Source organism: Bos indicus x Bos taurus, chromosome 8, assembly GCF_003369695.1.
Source record: "Bos indicus x Bos taurus breed Angus x Brahman F1 hybrid chromosome 8, Bos_hybrid_MaternalHap_v2.0, whole genome shotgun sequence".
Lineage (NCBI taxonomy): Eukaryota > Metazoa > Chordata > Mammalia > Artiodactyla > Bovidae > Bos > Bos indicus x Bos taurus.
This window is the reverse complement of record NC_040083.1, coordinates 75,352,190-75,378,568: the sequence shown is the minus strand read 5'-3', so window position 1 is coordinate 75,378,568 and position 26,379 is coordinate 75,352,190. Positions and strand designations below refer to the sequence as shown.

At 37.7% G+C, this 26,379-nt stretch overlaps 1 protein-coding gene across 5 annotated transcripts in view; it reads left to right on the top strand.

Moving 5' to 3' along the window:
• UBAP2 (ubiquitin associated protein 2) overlaps positions 1-26,379 on the top strand; it is a 119,287-nt gene that overhangs the window by 43,094 nt on the left and 49,814 nt on the right. For 3 of the 5 annotated variants that reach the window (XM_027550019.1, XM_027550022.1, XM_027550018.1), the window contains exons 3-6: positions 11,449-11,526; positions 14,015-14,125; positions 19,057-19,210; positions 21,006-21,083. In XM_027550019.1, coding sequence (XP_027405820.1) covers positions 11,449-11,526; positions 14,015-14,125; positions 19,057-19,210; positions 21,006-21,083 — 421 coding nt within the window. Of the gene's footprint in view, positions 1-10,981; positions 11,006-11,448; positions 11,527-14,014; positions 14,126-19,056; positions 19,211-21,005; positions 21,084-26,379 lie in introns of those variants that run through there. The other 2 variants (XM_027550020.1, XM_027550021.1) reach the window with 2 other exon arrangements.

Sequence of the window (26,379 nt, the reverse complement as noted above, 5' to 3'; positions counted from 1 at the left end):
GGCTCCATAGTTGTGGTGCATGGGTTTAGTTGCCTTGCGACATGTGGAATCTTCCTGGATCAGGAATCAAACCGGTGTTGCCTGCATTGGCAGGTGGATCTAACCACACACCACCCAGACAGCCCCCTCACAATTACCTTTTTGCTCTATTTGTTTTTATCACATTAGACTAGCTATCCATCATGTTATCTTATTTTTTTATGCATTTCAAATACATTTATATGATATACCCCTGGACACACTTGCTTATGTGTCATAAACTAGAGCTTAATATTTGTCTAGGTTTCTCTTTTTTTTTTTTTTTTAGGTGAAATTTACATACAGGTGCATTTAAATGTATCAGATCACTTAAATATATTTTAAAATATATTTTTTGTATACATTTTGAGTAACCCAGTCTCCTATCAAGATACAGAACATCACCTTCATCCCAGAAAGTTGTGCTCATTTTATTTTCTTGGTATAGACACCTGCTTTAGGGTTCTGGTGATTTTATGTACTATTGACTGCTTTCCACTTTGCCCTCCATTCTCGTTTCTCTCATTCTGTGTGCCTCTTTTCATTGGATTCTCACAGGTTTCTTAGGACGAACGTAGGCAGAGTTCTCCCAGATCTTGCACTTGTTGTGGTCACTTTTCTCAGACTGCAAGTACAAAGTGATAAAAGAAACGTCTTTTACATCCCTTCCTTCTCTTGGCCACACTAGCCTGGACTCTCATGACTGCTTTCTTAGACTGTTCAAATAGCTTCTTCCCTAGTTGGGAGGCAGCATGATTTTTAACACTGGATACCCCACACCTCTGGTAGTTAGGAGGCCTGTGCCAGTAACACCCAGCATAAAGCATGAGTAAATTACATAGGGGTGCAGTATGGAGTTGAACTGGATTACTACCTCTGAGATCTTCCTAGCCATAAAACAGAAGATGTACTTTGTGATTTATTAATTTTTATAATAGAAACTTTTGGATCTTATAGGAAGATAATTCTTCATTGATGAACAGTTTCATGATGGTTATTTACCAAACTACTGTAGGCCCTATACTGTATAATACTTGTACTATGTTTTTCTCAAGTTTGGGCATTTTCCTGAGAGAGAGAGATTGAGTGAGTGTATGTGTGTGCGTGTGTGTGTTGGCATTTTAGCCATAAGAATTTAGTTCATGCATATATTCTACTTTCCTCACTTAATTGTTGAAAGACTTTGTCTGTTTAGACCCTCCAGTACAAATGGCTGGAACAAACATCCTTATTTTGTTCTTGATGTTAGGAGGAAAGCTTTCAGTTGTCTTTCACCAGTAAGTAGATTGTTAAAGTTGTTGGTTTAAGTTAAAGTTGTTATTAAGTTGAGGAAGTTCCCTTCTATTTCTGATTTGTTGGAGTTTGTTTATCTTAAAGGGGTTCAGTTCAGTTCAGTTCATTTCAGTCACTCAGTCGTGTTTGACTCTTTGCGACCCCATGAACCACAGCATGCCAGGCTTCCCTGTCCATCACCAACTCCTGGAGCCTACCCAAACTGGTGTCCATTGAGTCGGTGTTGCCGTCGAACCATGTCATCCTCTGTTATCCCCTTCTCCTCCTGCCCTCAATCTTTCCCAGCATCAGGGTCTTTTCAAATGAATCAGCTCTTCACAGCAGGTGGCCAAAGTATTGGAGTTTCAGCTTCAACATCAGTCCTTCCAATGAACACCCAGGACTGATCTCCTTTAGGATGGACTGGTTGGATGTCCTTGCAGTCCAAGGGACTCTCAAGAGTATTCTCCAACACCACAGTTCAAAAGCATCAGTTCTTCTGCGCTCAGCTTTCTTTATAATCCAGCTCTCACATCCATACATGACTACTGGAAAAACCATAGCTTTGACTAGATGGACCTTTGTTTGCAAAGTAATGTCTCTGCTTTTTAATGTGCTGTCTTGGTTGGTCATAACTTTCCTTCCAAGGAGTAAGTGTCTTTTAATTTCATGGCTGCAGTCACCATCTGCAGTGATCTTTGGAGCCCATAAAAATAAAGTCAGCCACTGTTTCCCCATTTATCTGCCATGAAGTGACGGGACTGGATGCCATGATCTTAGTTTTCTGAGTGTTGAGCTTTAAGCCTGAAGGGGTGCTGGATCTTATTAAATTCTTTTTCTGTGTCTACTGAAATAATCATGTTTTGTCTGTTATTCTCTTAATATGATATATTACGTTAAGATGTTAAACAACCTTGCATTCTTGAGGTAAACTTAACTTGGTCACAGTATATATTCTTTTTTGTGTGTTGCTGGTATGCTAGGGTTTGCTATGATTTTGTGGGGGGATATTTTTCTGTAGTTTTGTTTTCTTGTGATGTCTTTGCTTTTGATATCAGGGTAATACTGGCCTTATAGAATGCATTAGGATGGTTCCCTTCTCTGTGTTTTGGAAAAGTTTGTGAAAATTGATGATTGGTGTTCATTCATTGTTTGATAGGATTTACCAGTGAAGTCATCTGGGCCTGAGTTTCTCTGTGGGAGCTTCTTTTTGACTAATTCAATCACTGTTACAGATTTTCAGTCTTTCTTAAGTCAGTTTCAGGAGTTTGTGTCTTTTTAGGAATTTGCCTTTTAGACAGAATTGTTGACTTCTGTCTAGGTTATTCAGCTAGATGGCATAAACTTGGACATGGTTATTTTCTTATAATCCTTTTAATTCTTCTGAAGTTTGTAGTGATGTTTCTCATTTCATTCCTAATTTTAATATTTGAGACTTCTGTCTTTTTTCTTGGTTGTTCTAGCTAAGAGGTTTATAATTTTAAGATTTGAAAAAAAAAAGTTGGAAAATGATAGAGGTCTCTACATTTACCCAGCTTCCCTTAATCCTAGCATTTTATATTAAGTATTGGCAAAGTTTTTCCAGAAAGGCCAGATGACAAATACTTTCTGGTCTACAGGCCACACACAGTCTCTGTTGCATGTTCTTTCTTTGGTTTTGTTGTATTACAACATTTTTAAAATGCTAAAAACCTTTCTTAGCTGGCACACCATACAAAATCAGATCTTAGACTATAGTTTACTGATTTCTGTCCTATGTAATTATTTGTCAAGAGGAAGATAACATTGGCACAATATTATTAAATAAATACAGACTTTATTTGGACTTCTCTATAGTTTTTCCACTAAGGTCTCTTTTCTGTTCCAGGATCCGATCCAATTTGTTGTCATGTCTCCTTAGTCTCTTCTGATCTGCAGCAGTTTTTCATGACCGTTTACGCATTTGAAGAGTATATTGATACATTTTTAAAATAATTACTTGGTTACCTATCCTCCAAAAGTGAATACTTAATATTAAAAATATTATGAACTTATGAGTTTTACCATTTAAAGGGTTTTAGTTATTCCTAGTTGTTTTTTTCCCTTAAAGTTGAAATTATCCCATCTTTATCCAGGTCTCTTGAAATTGGATCCTGAGGACTTTTTGACTTGGTTTTAGTAATCTTTGATAGTTTCTTCATAAACTGGCATACAAATTACTCCAGACTTCTCTTGTATAATTTCTGCTGCATACCTTGATCAGACATTGCACTAGGGTATCCTGGCGTCTTTTAGTGGAAATCGCACTTAGAGACCTCCATCCGGTAACGGATTTGGGTTTGTCATTGTTTATAGGTCTCTCCAGTGGACAGATTGAAAAGTGAAAATGCCTCATGAGTTAATAATGCTGATAGCTCAAATTCAGGACTACAGAATTTTCATTTTCATTTTTTATATAGCATTTTCATTACTTCTACACTGAGAATCCTGGTTTCTTCAGAACCCAGGGGTTGGCATAATTTGAATATCCCCAAATTACTCGTTTGCTTTATCTCACATTATGTGTATGCTGCTGCTGCTGCTAAGTTGCCTCAGTCGTGTCCAACTCTGTGCGACCCCATAGACGTCAGCCCACCAGGCTCCCCTGTCCCTGGGATTCTCCAGGCAAGAACACTGGAGTGGGTTGCCATTTCCTTCTCCAATGCATGAAAGTGAAAAGTGAAAGTGAAGTCGCTCAGTCAGGTCCGACTCTTAGCCACCCCATGGACTGCAGCCCACCAGGCTCCTCCATCCATGGGATTTTCCAGGCAAGAGTACTGGAGTGGGGTGCCATTGCCTTCTCCGATTATGTGTATATACAGCCTTTAAAACAGCCTTTAAAATAACAGTGCTAAAACTACTACCATGTCTTCCCCATTTTACACCATCTCTCCTGTGCCCAGTGCTATTTTTATTTATACACAGTTTTCAACTTAGGGAACTTGTCCTTTTTCATTCCAGGGGCCTCCATAAACATTACCTTGTTTTTATGTAATATCTTGGTCATTGGCATCAGATTTCAACATACTGAATATAAATGTTTACATTCTTTGCTGGAGCAACAATGTGTGTATCAGTTCTGATTCTGTAAAAAAATTTTTTTGAATTTAGAATTTTCAGCTTTACCTTGAAGTCAGTTGATAGAAGAAATGTCTAATTGAATAGTTTCTTCAGATGTGAAATTTCAGTGAAACTGCTTAGCTTATTTGCTTCAGCTCCTTCTGTTGTAGCAGCTTTTAAATTAACAGCATTAATTTGCAGGATAATCACACTTGTACATCTGAGTGCCTTGGTTTTTATTAGTATTGGTGAAAACTATTCAACAACTAAGAGGCACTCTGTGTATAGACCTGGGAAATAAGTGTCTCCAGTTCTTGAACACAACAGGGGTCTCATAGCCACACTTGTTTTTGCCATTTGCTGTCTCATAATGTGACTCCTAATGCGGAGCCATTGTCAGCTGTCATTCTGTTATTTCTTGACACGGCCAACGTTTATGGTTATCTTGAATAGTCACTCTGCTAGACTTCAGTAATTTGTCATCTGCTCTCTTTTACGAGGGTCACTACATGGTTTTTCGCTATGACAGCCTTATTAACAGCCTTGAAAGCATATTTTACTTGATAGAGGTAGCCCTCAAGTGAAAAAATTGATGTGACTGCTAACGCCAGCACAAAGGACAGATTGGTGCACTCACTGTTTCAGGGTACAGCCTTTGGTATTCATGGCACCTGAATCAGCCGATAAGCTCCATCTGGAACTTGTGGGAGTCCCCTTCTATCCCTCTTCAAATAGTATCCTATACCTACATGCCCTGTTCATGTGCCAGTTAGTTGTATACTGTACTTTCTCCATTTGAGACATCATTTAGTTTTACTTCTACAATAAATATTGTGACTGTTAAGCATGTACTTAGGTCAGTATCTCTAGTCATTTATATTATTTATCTGAAGCCAATGCTGTTGTTGATTCCCCAGGAAAGGCTCATGGGAATAATCATTCCAGTGTTCTATGGTGCTGGTAATTATTTATGCCCTTTAAAGTCATTTTTTTTGGCTATACATGTTTGGCTCTTACTTCCTCTACTTGAGTATCTTAAAATGTTTATTTTCTTTTTGCATTAAAGCATTGCTTTTGACAAGTTTATTGATAACTCTGATTTCTTTCCCTTAGAAGTCTTATTATTTCTGCCTACATACACATGGATATTTTTGTTTTAAAGTCCAGCTATTTTACTAGAAAATATCCTAGTGTGGATTGTTATGCATTGATATTCTTAAGTATGGTGTGTTTTTCTTCAAAAATTTAAACATTATTCTATTTGCTTTCCACACATTTTTCTTGAATTTTAGTTTTAAATCTTTGTACTGTTCCTTTTCTGTCCTTGTCATCTTCAGAGACTTGTATTCTCCACAGATTGAGGTTGGGTTGTCTTTTGCCTACATTCAACATTTGACACTTTCTTTTCTCCCATTCCTTTATCTTTTTCCTTTTTTAAATTTAGTTTTTACTTTTAAGTATTTTTCCTCTTTTGTCTTTTATTTCTCTTATAGCATTAGTTGTTAAGTTTATTTTGTGTTCTTTTCAGTTTAGTTTTTACTTTCATTTCTAAATTAGAAAAATGTAGACATAAAATGTTATTCTTTTATGTTTTTATCTTTTTCTTCATGCTCAGTCTTTTAGTACATACTGAAACAGAAGATAGCTGTTTTACTTTTTTCCCTAGGCACCTTTTTGGTGTACTGTCATTGGTTATGGGGGATATTACCTTGCTTATTCTTTTTCTCTTATACTAACTTTGTATTGGGTTTGACCTTTATTTTTAGATAGCTCATTTTTATGTGAACTGAGTCTTGAACTTCTACATGGCATCATGATTCAGAGTGGCTTTTCTCATGTCAGTGTTTCCTCTTTACCTATGTAGTTATGTTGGCTTGCTTTCTGAGATTTCCTGGCTTTGTTCTGTTCCCCCAGTGTGGACTTTTTTTTGAATTTTCTGTATATGTGGCCCAATTTTGACTCTACTTCCAGTATTTTCTCTCAATGGAACTTTAGCTGGTCAGTTCAGTTCAATTCAGTTGCTCAGTCGTGTTGCTCTTTGCGACCCCATGAACTGCAGCACTCCAGGCCTCCCTGTCCATCACTAACTCCTGGAGCCTACCCAAACTCATGTCCATTGAGTTGGTGATGCCATCCAACCATCTCATCCTCTGTCGTCCCCTTCTCCTCCTGCCTTCAATCTTTCCCAGCCCCAGGGTCTTTTCAAATGAGTCAGCTCTTCGCATCAGGTGGCCAAAGTATTGGAGTTTCAGCTTCAACATCAGTCCTTCCAATGAACACCCAGGACTGATCTCCTTTAGGATGGACTGGTTGGATGTCCTTGCAGTCCAAGGGACTCTCAAGAGTATTCTCCAACACCACAGTTCAAAAGCATCAATTCTTCGGCGCTCAGCCTTCTTCACAGTCCAACTCTCACATCCATACATGACCACTGGAAAAACCATAGCTTTGACTAGATGGACCTTTGTTTGCAAAGTAATGTCTCTGCTTTTTAATATGCTGTCTAGGTTGGTCATAACTTTCCTTCCAAGGAGTAAGCGTCTTTTAATTTCATGGCTGCTGGTCAGTTTCAGTAGTTTATGATGGTACTACTCCTGCCTATTTCAACCTTTCTGCAATTCTGTAACTTAGTTTGCTATTGGAGTTGTCAAAACCCTATAGTACCAGGTGCTGTGCACAAATTGGCCAACCTTACTTTCAAGTAAATGCCACTTGGCTACATGGGGTTTCCTGTTCTTCGACTAGTCAGACACCCCAGTGCTGGCCTCTGCCACAGTTAATTCCATGCAGATGTTGTAACTGTTGTTTTTTTTCTTGTCATGTTTGTATTTTGAGGTTTGTAAGAGATACCTTGCCACCTAGTTTTATGTTGTTGTTATCCCTGGGATTTAAAAAAAATATATATTTATTTATTTGGCTGTACTGGGGCTTAATTGAGACACAAGGGATCTTTTAGTTGTGGCATACAAATTATTAGTTGTTGCATTTGAGATCTTGTTCCCTGACCAGGGATCAAGCCTGGGCGCCCTGCATTGAGAGCACAGAGTCTTAGCCACTGGACCACCAGAGAAGTCCTGTCCCTGGGATTTTAGTTTTGCTGTAAAGTTAGACCAAAGATGTTTCTTTGTGCAGACACAGTTTCACTATCAAATTTCATAAATTTATCATTGCTGCAGTGTTCTCTACAGTTAATATTCCAATTTTGTCAATGTGGAACTTTCATTTATTCCAATAAAGTCATTTACTCCAATAATGTCTTTTATATCATGTTTCTTTCCAGTACAAAATCATTATATCCTATTTGCTTGACAAGTCATTAATTTGGAACCGTTCTCAGCCTTTCTTGGTCTTCTGAAATAATAGCAATTTTGAAGAATGCCAGTTATTATAAAAAATGTTCAGTTTGAATTTGTTTGGTGTTTCCTTATGAGTAGATTTAGGTTATAGATGTCTATTTGGAATGCTGTTTAACTCACATGGAGTATTTCTGAGTCCCATGTGTAGCACCACATGATGTTTCTGCCCTCACTGGGGATGTTAATTTTGATCACTCAGTCAAGGTTTTGCCCATTTCCCTTATTGTTATGATGTCTTTGCCAACAACTAAGAAATAATCTTTCTGGAGACACTTTGAGACCCTGTGTAAATAACCTCTTCCTCATTGAACTTTCCCCTTTAGAATGAGCATTCGTTGATGATTCTTATTTGAATTAATTTTTCCTGTGGTGGTTGCAAAATGAAGATGTTTCAGCTCTCCTACACTCTTGTTTCATAGTCTTTTTTATCATATTAGTAAGTTTATTTTTTTAAAGATTACTCTTACTAATGATCTACAAAGTAAAATGAAACCAAATAGAGATCATCTTTATTTTCAATTGGTTAAATTTGCATTTTTTAAAAACTGAATTTTGAGAAAGCAGACCCTTTACACTGTTAATTATAAATTTTTGCAGCCTTTGTGAGGAGCATTTTTGAGCAGATGTATGAAACTTCTTTTAACGTTTTTCTAGATAGTAGTTTGACCCATCTTTGTATGTATTCTAAGGAAGCTATCCTGGATATATATATATAGAAGATTAAGTGTAATAATGACTCCTGTAGTGTTTAGATTGTAATGAAAGTTTATAGAGTAAAATGCAAGACCTATCTAGTAGATTTTTATGCAGCCAATAAACATAATACAGGTGTTTACAGTCGATAATGTGACCCTACAAAGTAGTAATGGTTAATATTTTGCTTTTGATATCAGAGAAAATTATGTAAGTGCCAAGTAAGTAGTTTTTGGTATTAGGTAGTTACCTTATGAGTCACTGTGATTTTCTTGTGGGCTGTGTGTAAGTTTTGTTATTTAAGGAAATTTATGTTAAGAAGCGATGAGCATTCATATGCTTGGATTGGAGCAAGGCTGAGTGAATATGAGTGAAGCATGATTTTTAGACTTGAAGTTCAGAGACTAGGAGGGCTTGGTATTAGGGAAAATGGACAGAAATTAATCATGTGGGATTTTAGCACCAAGAGCCCCAAATGTATTTTTAATTTTATTATTTATTTTTATAGAAGTATAGTTGATTTATAATGTGTTAATTGCTGCTCTACAGCAAAATGATTCATATATTTATATAGTATATATATATTTTTTATCCTAGTGGGTTTTTAAAAATTGTTTATTTTTATTTTTGACTGCACTGGGTCTTTGTTGCTGTGCTCAGGCTTTGCTCTAGTTGTAGTGAGTAGGGGCTACTCTCTGGTTGTGGTGTGTGGGCTTCTTGTTGCAGAAGCTTCTCTTGTTGAGCATGGGTTCTAGCTACATGTCACATGGGCTTAGTAGTTGTGGCTTAAGGGCTCTAGAGTGGAGGCTCAGTAGTTGTGGTGCATGGGCTTAGTTGCTCCGTGGCATGTGAGATCTTCCCATACCAAGGATTGAACCTGTGTCCTCTGCATTGTGAGGCATATTCTTAACTATTGGACCACCAGGGAACCCTGTCCCAGTGGTTTACTTTGACTCATAAGTGGTTGCCACTACCCAAAACTCAGATATATAATGTGGAAGTGCCATCTTTCCAGAACTCATTTTCCCCTTTGGTTTTCCCTTTTACCTCATTTACTTATTTCATACCTTGGTTCTTTAGGCTGCAGCACTGGGACTTCTCCTTTGAGGGTGTATGTAAAGAAGGCCCTTATGTATACTGATGAGGATTGAGGTAAAATTGGCCATATGTGTAGACAGTGTTTCTGTAATGTAAACATCTTTGTGTAATGTACTAGCACTTCAGCTGAGATCACAGCAGGCATAGGTTGGGATCAAAGGATTGGCCATTTGGTTGGAGGGAACTGGCCAAAGCTATCTGGAGCTTGAATAATCAGCCACACACATGAACTGGAAAGGTCTTATGAAAAGTGTTTTTACATTGTAAAAAATACTAACATCCCCCTCATCCCCGCTTGTCAAGATTATTATGAATCTATATTTAAAGCGGGCTTCCCTGGTGGCTCAGAGGTTAAAGCATCTGCCTGCAATGTGGAGAATCCCATGGACGGAGGAGCCTGGTGGGCTACAGTCCACGGGGTCGCAAAGAATTGGACACAACTGAGCAACTTCACTTTCTTTTCTTTTCATATTAAAAGCAAAGATGAAAAGCTGTTTATTATTAGCATTTAGTGAAGCCCCCACCCCAAGCTCATTCAATAATTTAAATGATTTAACTTTAAAAATGTTTATGTTAGGAGTTAGTAGAGATTTTAGCTGGCAGTAGTAACTTTACTTAAATAAAATTACTCCAAAATAGTTTATTATTTATTTTGTCTGTGCTGGGTCTTCATTGCTGCATGGGTTTTTTCTTAGCTGTGGGGGCTACTCTCTAGTTGAGGATCACGGGCTCTAGGGTCTGTGGACTCAGTAGTTGTGGCTCCCAGGCTCTAGAGCACAGGCTCAATAGTTGTGGTTGCTCTGCTGCATGTGGAATCTTCCTGGACCAGGGATCAAACCTGTGTCTCCTGCATTGGCTGGCAGATTCTTCACAACTGAGCCACCAAGGAAGCCCTGGAATAATTTCAGATTTATTAGAATGTTGCCGAGACACCAGAGATTTCCTGTATATCCCTCATCTGGTTTTATTGTCACAATTATGGTACCTTTGCCAGAGCCAAGGAACCAGATTGGTATGTTGCTGTTAACTCACTGCACAAGAGTTACCTTTTCAGATTTTCTTTCAAGTTTTTAAAAAAATCTTTTAATTTTTGTTTATTTATTTATTTTTGTTGTATCATGAAGCTTGTGGGATCTTAGTTTCTTGACCAGGGATTGAATCCATGCCCTCGGTAGTAAAGTGCAGTGTTAACTATTGGACTGCCAGGGAATTCCCAAGAATTACTTTTTTTTTTTTTTTCTTAATGCCTTTCTAAATTTCTAATTGGCAGAAATACTACAAAAGTAAACCTCAAAAATTCAGTAACTTGGGTTTTTTTTTTTTTTTTTTTTTTTTAGAAAAATGGTTTTGAGTGAAAAAAGCAGCTGGAAAAGAATTTTCTCTGTAGCTGACTAATTTTAGTGTTTGAAAGTTGGTTCTTTTAAAATTCTGTTAAATGAAATCGTTAAAAAAACTGTGGCTAAAAATGTAACTTAAAAGTTTTCATTTAGGTAAGTACAGAGTTCTCTTCAGAACTGGTTTTTTTGGAGTTGATAGCAAAGCTCTTTTGCTTTTTGACCGCAAGGCTGTGTTTAAGCCTGTATTCTGGAAGTTTGCACTGCTTCCTGTTCTTCCAGTTTCTGTTATGCTGTAACTTCATCTCCTCAAGGGAAAAAAAATTCAAAAAAGAAAATTTAAATGAGTCACATGGCTAATGAAAATGAACAGGACTTTATTTAGGTCATTTGGCCAAAGGAATGGGACCTTTATGCTATTTAATTTGGTACTTATTTACTTTATGGGAACACATTATATACACTTAAGAGGTCTAAATGCAGAGTCCTTTTGTTTTTTTAGTTAATCAGTATTTCTGTAACCATAGTGATTGAGAACTTTTATCTGTTTGCACCAGGTTTTGGCATTAAATCTATAACAATTGTATTTGCTTTTCCAGGCGACAGCTGAACAGATGCGTCTTGCTCAAGTGATCTTTGATAAAAATGATTCAGAGTTTGAAGCTAAAGTTAAACAGGTATGTTTCTGGCAAAGGATACTGTTATTTTTGTAATCTATTTTACTGTGCTTTAAAAGGTAATTTCACTAGAGATTCGTATTTTAAATTACGTTTTTTGCTTAGTTGCAAATAATTGGATTTTGAACCAGTGATTAAATACCTGTGTTGGTGGCTGCTGCTGCTACAGCTGCTAAGTCACTTCAGTCGTGTCCGACTCTGTGTGACCCCATAGACGGCAGCCCACCAGGCTCCCCCGTCCCTGGGATTCTCCAGGCAAGAACACTGGAGTGGGTTGCCATTTCCTTCTCCAGTGCGTGCAAGTGAAAAGTGAAAGTGAAGTGGCTCAGTCAGGTCCCACTCTTAGCGACCCCATGGACTGCAGCCTACCAGGCTCCTCTCCTCTAAACCATGAGATTTTCCAGGCAAGAGTATTGGAGTGGGGTGCCTAGAATGAAGCAATTTTAGCAGGAGAACCTTTCTGAGTAAGTGTTACGTGTGAACAATGAGCATTTGTGAAAGCAGGCGGACATTGTATATACTTGTGCATAGAGAGTACATTTAGTATTTGACAAATTTTCAGAAAATTTTGTTTGATGTTAAGGAAGAGCTGAATTGCCTTTTCACATATTGTGATGATTGCAACCATAGATTGGAAAAGTTATTAAATTTTAGGGTGATGTCTTCATTTAGAATTTCAGTGAGATAACATTAATTTCATGCTATTCTTTTTTGATAAGAGTTTCTTTCCATCCAAGATTCTAGAAACCAAGCTATAACCCTTACCTTACCTTGGTAGACGTCTCCCAATAATCCTGTAATTCCTTTCAATAATTCCTTATAAGTCCCTTGGTGAACCTTTTACTCTGTTCTTACCTAAGTTGCTGTCATCAGACTTAAAGTGATATTTTTGGAAAGCCATAGAAAGGATTTCTTAAAAAGTCATAGAACCCATTCACTGGAGTGAGGTTTATGAATTACTTGAGACATGCTTCTACATATTTATCTGAAGAGCATGGCAGAGACACAAACAAGAGCACTGGTACAGTTCAGAGCTTTAAGTTTTAACGATGGTTCTCTCTTTTACTAATCCAGTCACTGGGGGAATTTCAACAGTAACTGTGCGTCTTAATAACTGCATGTGATGGGTGTTGGGCCACTATAGATTCTTGATAAAACTCTAACCTCATTAGTAGACATCCAAAGACTGAAGCAATGGAAAGCTATAGAGTGTATACAGCCTTGCTGGGTAACACAGGAAGGAAATCAGGTGGAATGGGGTGGTGTAAAGAGCTGTATTTAGATCAGGAGACCTACCTTTTTGATAGGCTAATTGTTTTATGACCACAGAGAAATCATTTCAGATATTGGGGTCAAAGTATTTTGAAATGCAGCTGATATTGGTGCATATTGAAATAGTTAAATGTAGTTAAACAAACAGATATTTAGATCGTACATTTGCTCACTAATAATTGAGAAACCTATATTGTGCCTAATCTGTGGTTGTTCCTTGTGTTAAACATATTAAATAGCTTAATATCTCTTGTAGGGAGTCCATCAAGGAGATTTATTTAATTTCAAACAATAGTACCCTAGATAGCTGCCAAATTCTAATTGTGAGACCTTAGAGTATTATAGGGCTTCTCTGGTGGCTCAGGCAGTAAAGAATCCATCTGCAATGCAGGAGAATTGGGTTCGATCTCTGGGTTGGGAAGATCCCCTGGAGAAGGGCATGGCAACACTCCAGTATTCTTGCCTGGAGAATGCTATGGACAGAGGAGCCTGGTAGGCTCAGTCCAGGGGGTTGCAAAGAGTCGGACACGACTGAGTGACTTTCACTAAAGTGTTATAAATTATTTTGTATGTGGAATGTTCTAAACCAAGCAGTGATAGCCCATGTAGGGAATGTTGTCAGAGACTGCTAGACTATTGTACAATGCAAGCAGTTGGACTGGATGTTTGGCAGTTGTGGCCATATACTCATACTTGGTCTTTGGGAGGGCTTCTCTGATGGCTTATACTGCAAAGATTCTGCCAGCAGTGTGGGAAACCCAGGTTCGATCCCTGGGTCAGGAAGATCCCCTGGAGAAGGAAACAGCGACCCACTCCAGTATTTTTTGAAGTATATATAGTCCCGCTTAACATTTGAGCAGTTTAGAAACTTGGGAATCCCAGGCCTGTGAACTAGTTTGAGCAGTCATAAAACTGATCCTGAATGTTCTGAGAATGTTGGTATGTATGTATGTATATGCTGCTGATTAAGAATCTGATGCTTGGTCAGCTTGGAGGAAGGTTGATTTGTAGCTTGACTTTGCCAGTTTTGGTGGAAAGACATGGAGTCACCAAAAAAGCAGGTAAACCTGATATTAGATTGTACACTCGGAGTCTGGAAGAGGCCATCTTCATATGGAAGGATTGCATAATCTTTGTCTTTATATAGTAGAATCTTAAAATTAATATCAAGTGCCAATTTTGGGTTCCCCTAATCATTTTCTTATAATTTCAACAGCTTATGGAGGTGACAGGAAAAAATCAGGATGAATGCATAGTGGCTCTCCATGACTGTAATGGAGATGTCAACAAAGCTATCAACGTATTGCTGGAGGGGAATTCAGACACTGTAAGTATTATTAATTGATTTGCATTGCTAAACTTTGTCTCTAGTTTCATATTGCATTTTCAGCTTTACCTTACTTGGTGGAGGTAGAGGGAATTATGGGTGCCATTCCATATATATTTTAGAACCAGAAAGAACACTAACGAGAAATGTCTGTTTGTTATATACGTATGGTTTCTTCATGACGTTGTAGAATCTGAAGACTCTAAAGAGAACTTGGTCATCTAGTCCGGCCTTACACAGTTGCCAAAATTCTCTGAGCCTGTGGACATTTCACTACCTGAAAAACTTCTGGCTCCACTGCTTATGTTCCTTCATCTCAATCATCACCTCTCTCTACTCCTTATATCTCTAGGTTAACAGAAAATCAGGATTTGCTGTTATATCTATTTGCTTATGTGTCGACACTTTTTCATGACAGCCTGACAGCTATATAAAATAAGAAAAAAAAATTTTTTTAAGCTTTGTAAAGTTTGAGGAATGCACATGGCACACTAAAGCTCCTCCCTTTGTATTTTAGAAAGGGTGCTGCTAAAGCCACACCAGAAGCAGGTGTCAGTTCTGATCTTTTGATTTCTAAATAGAAATTACAAGCTGTGGTACATATACACAATGGAGTATTACTCAGCCATTAAAAAGAATACATTTGAATCAGTTCTAATGAGGTGGATGAAACTGGAGCCTATTATACAGAGTGAAGTAAGCCAGAAGGAAAAACAGAAATACAGTATACTAACGCATATATATGGAATTTAGAAAGATGGTAACAATAACCTGGTGTACGAGACAGCAAAAGAGACACTGATGTATAGAACAGTCTTATGGACTCTGTGGGAGAGGGAGAGGGTGGGAAGATTTGGGAGAGTGACATTGAAACATGTAAAATATCATGCAAGAAACGAGTTGCCAGTCCAGGTTCGATGCGCGATACTGGATGCTTGGGGCTGGAGCACTGGGACGACCCAGAGGGATGGTGTGGGGAGGGAGGAGGGAGGAGGGTTCAGGATGGGGAACACATGTATGCCTGTGGTGGATTCATTTTGTGCCTTCCTTATTGTTTAGGTTTAATCAGGTTCTCATTTTTACAGGTAGACTTTGTTAGGCATAGGCTGTATTAAAATGAACTACTGTGACAAGCTCAAAACTGAAATGAGTATCTTTTTATTTAATAGGAAAGCAGGTGGAATGAAATTTATAATTATAAACATCAGATAATTGGGAAAATACTTCATTATTTGAGTATAGCAGTATCTGGCTAAAATTCTGTGCAAGATAACACTGGTCCAACATGATAAAACTACCAAATACGTCAGTTTGTCAGGAAAATGCATGATGTTAAGTGAGGAAATCAAATTTTGAAGAGTTCTTATTTGCTAACACTTAGGCATGTATTTGGAGAAGGCAATGGCACCCCACTCCAGTACTCTTGCCTGGAGAATCCCATGGACGGAGGAGCCTGGTAGGCTGCAGTCCATGGGGTCGCTAAGAGTTGGACCTGACTGAGCGACTTCACTTTCACTTTTCACTTTCATGCATTGGAGAAGGAAATGGCAACCCACTCCAGTGTTCTTGCCTGGAGAATCCCAGGGAGGGCGGAGCCTGGTGGGCTGCTGTCTATGGGGTCGCACAGAGTCGGACACGACTGAAGCAACTTAGCAGCAGCAGCAACAGCAGTAGCAGGCATGTATTTCGGGATTTTATAACATATGGGGAATGGTCGGCCCATTGCTAATGAATGCAGTGTAGAATTGGTCTCATTTTTTAAAATGACCTGAAGGACTGAATTGCTCTTATTTATTTATTTTTTTCAAAAAAAAAGCACTGAATAAATGAAATATTTCCAGATTGTTAATTTGAGGGGCCTGTTTTCTTTTATATGGTAGAGATAGGCCTGGATGCTGTTTTCTCTTGCCTTTCCTTTAGCTCCCACAGATTCATCATTCATTTTCTGTGGTGGCTGGGTTAATCTTTTAAGTCTTAAATGAACATCCAGTTCTATCTCAATAAAGAGTTTCAACTTTCCTTTTCTCATTTGGAACTGAACTCAAAGGAGGTGGTTCTGGGCTGAAAGTTATAAAAGTCTCTTTGATTACCTCTAGAACTTAGAAATCACACAGTTGGGGGGTAGATCTGCCATGTTGTTTTCTTAAAAGATTGGAAGCTTGCGAATTAGGGCCTGAACACAGACACGACAAAAGACCTTTGCCTGTTTGGAGGTGAGAGGGCTATAGGGGAAATGGAGAGGCAGAGGGAAAGTCCTTTTGAAACCCTGGTTTGTTTAGGATCATTCTGTGGTCCATCCTTCATCCTGTTTGCCTTGTTCTTACTTTGTTGTCTGCAGCAGCCATGGGTAACCAGCTGTAAGGAGTATCTTCCCCTGCCTGTGGTAGATTATTTGGAGTGGGCAGTTAGAGAATGTGAACATAGTAGGCTTGATTGGTAGGAGCAGGAACTGTTCAAAATAAACTGTGAAAGCAAACAAATCTTATCCTATTGGCTAATCTTGTTCTGTAACAAGGCCTTCTGAAAGAAAATGGTTACTTTGAAAAAATAGTGGAATTGTCTTCACTATTTGTAGGGGTGCATTTGTCTATCTAATAGAGTAGTTGTCAAAGGAAACCACTGAACAGAATCTTAAGTACTGAACTTTTCCTTTCATTAAAGTGCTGTTTTGTTTGTGTGACAAAATAGTTTTGAAGTTTAAGTCACTTGCATTAGTGTGCTTAAAAAAAAAAAAAATATATATATATATATATATATATGTTTGTATTTCTTATATGTATGTATGTATGGTGCGTGCTCAGTTGTGTCCAACACTTTGTGATCCTACGGGCTGTAGCCTGCCAGGCTTTTCTGTCCATGGGATTTTCCAGGCAAGAATACTGGATTGGGTTGCCATTTCCCTCTCCAGGGGAAGTTTCCGACCCAGGGATTGAACCTGCCTCTCCTGTGTTGCCTGCATTGGCAGGGGGATTCTTTCCACTGAGCCACTTGGGAAACCTGTTTGTATTGTTTAGTTCTTGGCAAATATAAAGGGGTAGGAGAGTGATTTTGAATGAACTGGTCTAGACAGCTGCTTTTCTGATTGCTAAATATGGTATTTTGGAAGACAGTTTCTGTTAACATTTCTTCAAATCTATTATACAGGTAGCAAAATATAGATGACAAAGGTTGCCAGAAGTTCTGTTGAAAATCTTTTGTAATTATTTGGTTTTCTTTGAAAGCCTGTGTGCATGCATGTAGACTGTTTTGCAAAATGTGCAGTTGTATTCCCTTTAGGATTCACTGTGGTGTTAGTCCATTTGCCCCTTAAAAGTTCCTTGCCCTGCTTTCCTCCCCATGTAAGTTCTCGTTAGTTTTTGATCACAAGCCAAGACTTGCTTAGGGGTATCCTTTGCTGAATGAAAATAGGGTAAGATGTTACTGTCTCTCAAATGTATTATATAGAAATCTTACATATTTGTCATGTTTATTCATATCAGCGAACATAATAGATGGAGTTTATATGTTGTGGAATTTCTTTTCTGGAATAAATAAGCTTTATTGTTTTTGTCAATTAAAAAACAATGCAGAACAATAAAAAGGTAAATCATCTTAAAAGGCCCTCACTTGGATAACTACTACTTTTTCCAGCGATACACAAGCTCCTATTTGAGCTTAAAAATGTAATCCTATTTTATACAGTTTGCTGATAGCTTGTGTCGCTTATATATTATGGCTCTCTTTCTATGAACACGTGGATTACTCGTTAACTAGCTATGTATTTCTCACTTTATGAATGTTCTAGAGCAGGTAGTCTGTTAAGCTAAATATTTGGGAAATTTTCCATCCTTCTGTTCTGTGGTTCATTGTCTGCATATAAATGTTTGTACAATTATCAGATTATTTTCTCTGAATAAAAACCAAAAAATAGAATTACTGGGCCAGAAGTTTTGAACCAATATAAAATTTGGACACTATTGCCAGGTAGGCTTTCTGGAAGGTTAGAATGGATGGATGTTCATCAGAACTGAGAATACCTGATTATTCTACCATAACTATTGGCTGTTGATTTTTTAAAAAATTTATCAAAGCTTAGAGGTGGAAAATGACTCGTTTTAATTTGTATTTTTTTCCACATCCAATCATTTTATGCACTTAGGTTTTTTGGATAACAATTTTTTTTTTAAGTTTAAAATAGTTATTGCTTAGTTTGAAATTGAATCACTTCAAATCCCTTGTGAGTAAATTATGGAAAAATAAATAGAAACGAATGGGTCAGTTTTGGGATCTCCCAGCAACATCCTGATGGATATCCTAATACTCATATCTGTAGGAACATAGTGTTTCGTTCTTTTCACCACGATTTTTCTGCAAATGATTTGATTTGTGGGAGAAAGGAGGTTACATAAATCATTTAACTTCTCATTAGAACAGGTCTTTGGGGGCTGAAATTTTCCGTATTTAAAAACTAACCTCAAATTTGTCAACCACTAAATTCTTTAAGATGGTTATCTTAGACAATGAATAGGGAAAATTGTATTCCTGAGATTTTAGGGTAAAATCTTACAGTCTTTGAACTAGTTCTGTATATTAATAGGTGTTTGGCCAACTACTGAGGTAGGTGGGGATGGTATAGAGTGGGAGCTTGGGGAAATAACATTTGCTTTATTCTTATCAGTATAGGAAAAGGCTCTGTCGTGGGACAACATACAGTATGTTGTCAGTTAAGCTAGTGATGTAATCTTTTGTGCTCTCCAAGCAGTAGGAACCTAGCAAGAGATTTGCTGTCTTTGTCATCAGAAAGTACAGTATGTTTATGGAGAAGAATTAGAATGGTAGGCATGCAAGGTGTGAGATAGGGGTAATTAGGTTCAAAAGATAAATGCACATACCCTTGATGATTGTACACAGTTTAAGTGACAGCTCTGAATAAATGCTCTTATTTTCGGTAGACTTCATGGGAGACTGTAGGAGGGAAGAAGAAGAATTTTGGAAAAGAAAGTTCAGAAAACAAAGAGAATAGAGAGAAGAGAAGTGAGAGAGAAGTGAGCCGTGGACGTGGAAACAACAACCGGAAAGTAAGAGGTGGCAATCGTGGGAGAGAGTGTAAGTACAGACCTTTTAGCCTCAGCTTTGCTTTATGAAAATTTTCATGCATACTAAAAAGCTGTGAGAATGATTCAATGAATGCCCATAAATCCATTTCCTTAATGCAATATTTGTTAATATAAGTAACACTTAGCTACAACTGAGTAGTTTGTTAGAAACCCAGCTAATGCAGTTTCATATTAGCACTGACCTGGGCTGTAGGTAGTTCTGTTGTGTCTTAAGACTGCCTCCTCTAATCTAGTGCATCTCCTAATTTTAAAGAAGGGTTTTTTTGTTGGCTGATAGATAAAACTATTTATTCTTCCCTACTTATGGATATTCATGGTATTTGCAGAGTTTAAGAGGAAAGTTGTTGAATAGGAAGATTTTTCTCAATACCTTCCATTCAACTCAGGTTTTGGCATCATTCACCCAGAACAACACTACCTTCTGTGCAGGCATACCAAAGTAGCTAAATTATGGATGAATAGAATATAAATATTTAACATGTCCGCTTACAAACTTTCGCTAGTTTATTTATTCCACAGATGTTTATCGAGTGTCTACAATGTAGAAGATATTCTTAAAGGTGTACAGCAATGAAGAATACAGAAATCTTTGCCCTTCTAAGACTTTTTAAAAATATATATACTTTTATTTATGTATTTATTAGGCTGTGCTGGGTCCTAGTTGTGGCATTCCAGATCTTTAGTTGCAGGCATGTGGGATCTAGTTCCCTGACCAGGGATTGAATCTGAGGCCCCTGCATTGGGAGCACAGAATCTTAGCCACTGGACCACAGGAAAGCCCCTGCCCTTCTAAGACTTTGCAGGGAGGTAGTGTGAGATGTGGAGAAGGTGATGGCACCCCACTCTGGTACTCTTGCCTGGAAAATCCCATTGACAGAGGGGCCTGTTGGGCTGCAGTCCATGGGGTCGCTCAGAGTCGGACACGACCGGGCGACTTCACTTTATTTTTTCACTTTCATGCATTGGAGAAGGAAATGGCAACCCACTCCAGTGTTCTTGCCTGGAGAATCCCAGGGACGGGGGAGCCTGGTGGGCTGTCGTCTATGGGGTAGCACAGAGTTGGACACGACTGAAGCGACTTAGCAGCAGCAGTGTGAGATGTAATAATAAAAAAGAAGAGTAACATTTTATGTTAATATGACAGTATTTTAATGGCGTTATGTAGAAATTATGTTCTGGGGAAAAACAAAGGGAGAGAGATGGGAATTACAAATAGGGGTTTGACAAATTTAGAGAGTAGCCATGGAAAGCCTCACTAACAGCTTGCAGAGTTAAGCCCTGAAAGAGGGGAGCAAGCTGTGCCAGTATTGTTCATAAAGATTCTATGTTATATAGAGTCACTAATGCCAATATAGGAACGAGGAGAAGAAAAGACTGTGTTAACAGTTAATTTCCCCAAGAACTCAGTATTCCCTTGGTATTGCAGTTGGCTAGTCTTTGCCTTTCCAGGCTTTGAACTTGACCAGTGAGCAAATTTTCTTGCATATCGTTGCATAACAAAGGTAATTTTTTGGAAGTAAACTTAACCTTATGTGATGGAAAGTCCAAACAAAAAAAAAAGTAGTATGTCATTTTGATTTCTTTTTGAATTTTCACCTACAAATTAAGCAAGTTCTGCTGTCAGTTTTTTGAGCCACTCTGGCTTGGTTTTGTTTATCATATTTTCCAAACCCTTTGGTTAAATTTTAACCTTTTTTAAAACACCTTTTTGTTGTTGTTGTTGAGGGGCAGGAGGAGTCTTTTTGTCCTTGTCTTTAGTAGCTGTTTGCTCTTTTTCACTTTAGTTAGAGGTGAAGAGAACGGAATTGATTGCAATCAAGGGGACAAGCCTTCAGATCGAGGCAAGCGAGCTCGTGGTAGAGGTAAGAGAATGAGGAGGAAGGAGACACTTGTGATAGGGAGAAGGAGGCAGGCTGTTCATATGCTCAGTTCACTGAGGGCAGTGTACTGTGAAAGAACGGTTGATGTGAAATCTTTTGATTCATTTACTGATGCCTATAAGTGAAATGTTTGAATTATATAATTTTGAGGAACCCTATTGGTTGTTTTCAGATGAGCTGAGAAAGGCCCTTTGTGTGAATAATTTAAAATTTGAACCTCTGACCAAAAAGTTATTAAGTTCTCCTGTGTTGGACTTTAACAGATGTGTTTTACCCATATGGTAATAGTTTTAAAATCATTTGCCCATTGATTACCCCCATCCAGTGTTTTCTGTTAGTGATCATTTCTTTGCATTTATTAATTTGGGATGTCATTAAGCCACTTCAAGAATGTAGTTCCACATATTTAGAGTTGTAACTGAATTTTCTTAGGGCTCTAAAAATCAAGATACATAATGTAATAGGAATATCTTGTTTTGGTTCAGTAAAGCTACCTGAATTGACCGATATTTTGTTTGATCCATTGTTCCACTCAGTTGTGACTGTTCTCCAAATGTGCATTTTACAGTGGCAGAATTTCTTTTAATCAGAAATATTAGGGATAGAAATTAATGTAGGTATACTGCATATGCTATGAATTCCCTTGGCTATTCATCCAGTTATCATTTACTAAATTTCTACTATCTGGGCCAAAAGTAAATAATTTTCAGAGATCAGAAAAGGGCAGAATTATACTAATTTGTTGGGCACAGTGAAAAGAAGGTTGTGCTTTAAAAACAGATTTCAATTGTAATTCCCTTTTCTAGATTTTTTCTTATTTCAAGCACAGAGAAAAATGGAGAGAGTAAATGAACCCCGAGGCCCTTCATGTTTAGTCAGTAATGTTTAAGGATTTTAGCCATATATGCTCTATATATCTCTACCTTTCTTGTCTGTAGAAATATTTAAAGTAGATTTTTGTGGATATTTTATCATATATTATTGTGGTAAGCACCTCTAAAAAATGTATGTGATTTTATATGTAACCATGATGCTGTTTTCACACTTAAAAATATTATCTAATAATCTGTACACAAAGTTTCCTGATTATTTTAAAAATGACTTTGTAATTGATTTATTTTTCTTAAAAAAGTTTTTTTATTTGGCAGTATCAGGTCTTATTTGAGAGCAAGGGGGATCTTTCTTTGCAGTGTGTGGGCTTCCCTCTCTAATTGTGGTGCTCTGACTCCAGAGTGCTCAGCCTCAGTAGTTAACGTGATGCGAGTTTAGCTGCCTTATCACATGTTGCACAACCAGTGCTTCAAAAGTTGAACAAATTGGGCTCTGAAGTTTTGCCTCATGCTCCATACTCACTGACCTCTCGCCAATCGACTACCACTTCTTCAAGCACCTCGACAACTTTTTGCAGGGAAAATGCTTCCACAATCAACACGAGGCAGAAAATGATTCCCAAGAGTTCATCAAATTCTGAAACACGGATTTTTACGCTACAGTAATAAATTTATTTCTCATGGCAAAAACATGTTGACTGTAATAGTTCCTATTGTGATTAATAAAGATGTGTTTGAGCCTAGTTACAGTGATTTAAAATTCATGGTCTAAAACCACAATTACTTTTCTACCAACCTAATAGTTACTGGATTACACAATATACACAGAAGTGCTCAGGGTATGGTTTTGACATTTTATTTTAAAACAAAAAAACAGCAGAATTTTGTAGAGTGTTTACCCAGAGTCCCCAAACTTTTTAATATTTTGCTGCATTTGCATTGTCATTTTCTCTCTATGTACATACTATTTTTTTTCCTGAAACCATTGTGTGTGCATTTCAAACATAATGCCATTTTACCCCTAAATATTTCAGTGTGTAAACTCCTAAGAAAAAAGATACTGCTTATAGAACTACCTTAAAATTATAAAATCAGGAAATTACTGTTGTTACAATCTATTTGGCCTTATTCAAAACTTTCCAGTTATCCTGCTAGTGTCCTTAGTAGCAAGCAAATATTCTGGTCCAGTATCCAGCCAAGATCACACACAGCTTTTATTTCCCATGTCTGTTTACTGTTCAATCTAGAACAGTTTATCTGTCTGGAATAGTCTTCCTTTGTCTTTCATGGCCTTGATGACACTTTGGAGCATCTCTTTTGTAAAAAGACCTTCATTAACAATCTGAGAAGTTTCCTTATGATTAGATTCATGTTACTGGTTTTTGGTAGGAATGCCACAGAATGATATAGCTATCTTTCTCAGTACATCATATTAGAGGGTACACGATACAGATTTATCTCATTACTAGTGATGTTAGCTTTGATTACTTAAGGAAAGTGGTTTCTGCCAAGTTTCTCCTTTGTAAAGTTACTCCTTCCTTCCTTGTAATTAATACATATTTTTTTCAGGGGAGTGCTCTGAGACTGTAAATGACCATTTTCCCATCAGACTTTTCTTCACTGGTATTAGAATCCATTAATTTTTTCCTGAAATAATTATTGTGGCACATTTATAATCAGACTTTTTTGCTAAAGAAAAGCTAATATATGAGACATGATGATAGACTCTGTGATTTCTTCCTCTTTGAATTCCTGGGGCATTTGCTGTTGTCATTTGACTCATTTATGCTACTTTACAGTTGGGGAAGATTATTCCTATCTTTCTGTAGATGAAGCCTGAACCAGGGACAACTTGCCTGAGTCCTAAGTCTCTGAGTGAAATAATCCCCAGAGATGCCCTGTTGGGCTGAACTGGTCTCTGGGCAGGTGGCCAGCTCATCGTCAACACAGCAGCCATCTTTATCATTGAACCAGCTCTGAAAATCTGGGAACTTTTGCCAGTACAAAAAACTTTAGAACTAACTTTAAACTTTAAAATCTTTAACATCTTAAAGATCATGACCTGGAGTGTGCAGTGATAAATTCAAGTCCACACAGTTTCTGGCAGATTTGGCTGTTATCAAAGCCCTGCTTACAGTCTCCTGGGGATGAGAGAGGGATTGCTTTCTACTTATTTTTCTTTAGGTTGCACATGTTTGGTCCTGGGGGAATATCTGTTATTTGGATTTGCCTCTTCTAGTAAAGATGATTAGGTGTCCTCTGTGTTTTGGCTTTTTTCAAGGAAAGTGAGCAACTTTTTTACTCTGGTTCTCAGTGTAATACATAATATTAAACAATTAAAAATTTGAGCAGTTATTCAACATAGATGTAGTATAGAGTCCCTAGAGAGACCTATATGAGTAAAGTTTTAGCATTTATCATAACGTTGATTTATTCTTTATGATTATCTACTTTAATCTTGTTTTTCTCTATTTTATGAACCCAGGTCTGTCTTCTGAGCTGTTAGATGAAAACAGGTATTTGTACCAGGTCACGATAAAGGGAAATGTATACATATCAAAAACAATATTGCTAGTAGCATTACTAGCCAGGTGAAAAGGAGAGAACAGTTTTGTTAGCTTGTTAAAATGTACGTGAATATGGATTTTATTTGTATTTTTTAAATGTGTTTCTATTTAATTTGGCTGCACTAGGTCTTCGCAGCATGTGGGACCTTACATCTTCATTGTGGCGTGCGGGTTCTTTTAGTTGCAGCATGCACATCTTTAGCTGCAGCACGTGGGCTCTAGTTCCCTGACCAGGGATGGAACCCAGGCCCCTGAATTGCAAGTATGGTGTCTTAGCCTCTGAACCACTGGGGAAGTCCTGGATTTGATTTTTGAAAATCTGCTGAAGATATTTGGGTTGTACCTGTTTTGTAGTTGGGTACGGCTGCTGCTGTCTGGGGACATGGAGATATGTAGTTGGTATTGACTTTTTCCAGGGAACTCGCAGGATTTCTTGAGTTTTGGTCCTTAGATTATGTTTTTCTTTTATAAATTTCTTTCTTTTCTTTCATGTACATATTGCTTTCTGGCTCAAAGATTAGATATTATTTAATGATGTCTTAGCAGAATCATTTTTTTAAAATTTACCACTATTAATATTTAACCACTTGTTGGTACCTTTTGTCACACAGTATGCCATTGAATGGGTGCACTTATCAAGAGCAGTTGTATTGTTTAGATTTCTTCACTGGTAACAGTGTTTATTGTAGCCTAAAATGTTTTACATACTCTACAACTCACCCATTTAAATTACATATTTCAGTGGGTTTTAGTATATTTATAGAATTATGCTAGAGGCAGGTTTTATTTTCTTGGGCTCCAAAGTCACTGTGGACAGTGACTGCAGCCATGAAATAAAAAGACGCTCCTTGGAAGAAAAGCTATACAAATCTAGACAGTGTATTAAAAAGCAGAGACATCACTTTGCTGACAAAGGTCAACTATAGTGAAAGCTGTGGTTTTTCCACATTTCTGTACGGATGTGAGAGTTGGAGCAAAAGAAGGCTGAGCGCCAAAGAACTGATGGTTTCAAATTGTGCTGGAGAACACTCTTGAGAGTCCCTTGGACAGCAAGGAAACCAAATCAGTCAATCCTAAAGGAAATCACCCTGATTATTCATTGGAATGACTGATGATGAAGCTCCAGTACTTTGGCCACCTGATGCAAAGAGGCTGCTCATTGGAAAAGACCCTGATGTTGGGAAAGATTGAGGGCAGGAGGAGCAGGGGCGACAGAGAATGGAATGATTGGATTGCTTCAGCAACTCAACAGACATGAGTCTGTGCAAACTCCTGGAGATAGTGAAGGACAGGAAGGAAGCCTGGCATGCTGCAGTTCACGGGGTCGCAAAGAGTTGGACAGGACTTAGTGACTGAACAACAACAACAATACAATTATGCAGCCATCACCATAATCAAAACTATTGATTCCCAATTCCTTCCTCTTCCTCACCACTCCAATCCCAGCAATAAACAACTGGTAATCTGCTTTCTGTGTTTATAGATTTGTCTGTTCTGGACATACAATGTAAATGGAATCTCGTAATATGTGCCCTTTCTGACTGGCTTCTTTGACCTAATGTAATGTTTTAAAGGTTCATTGATGTTCTACTTCATATCAGCACAATTTTGTAGCATGTGTAAGCACTTCATTTCTTTTTATAGCCAAATAATATTCCATTTTATTATATACTAAGATTTGCCTTTTTTTTTTTTTTTAAAGCTTATATGGTGACTCTCCTCTTCCCATCTTATCGTCCTTAACTTTAAGGATAAATTATCTTATTCCTAAATTTTGGGTTGTAATCTTGCCCAAACTTGTACATTGAAAGCTTTCTTTTTTTTAACTCCAGTTTCTGACCTTCTTTTAGACTGTGGTATGCTGTGTAAAGTCTTAACTTT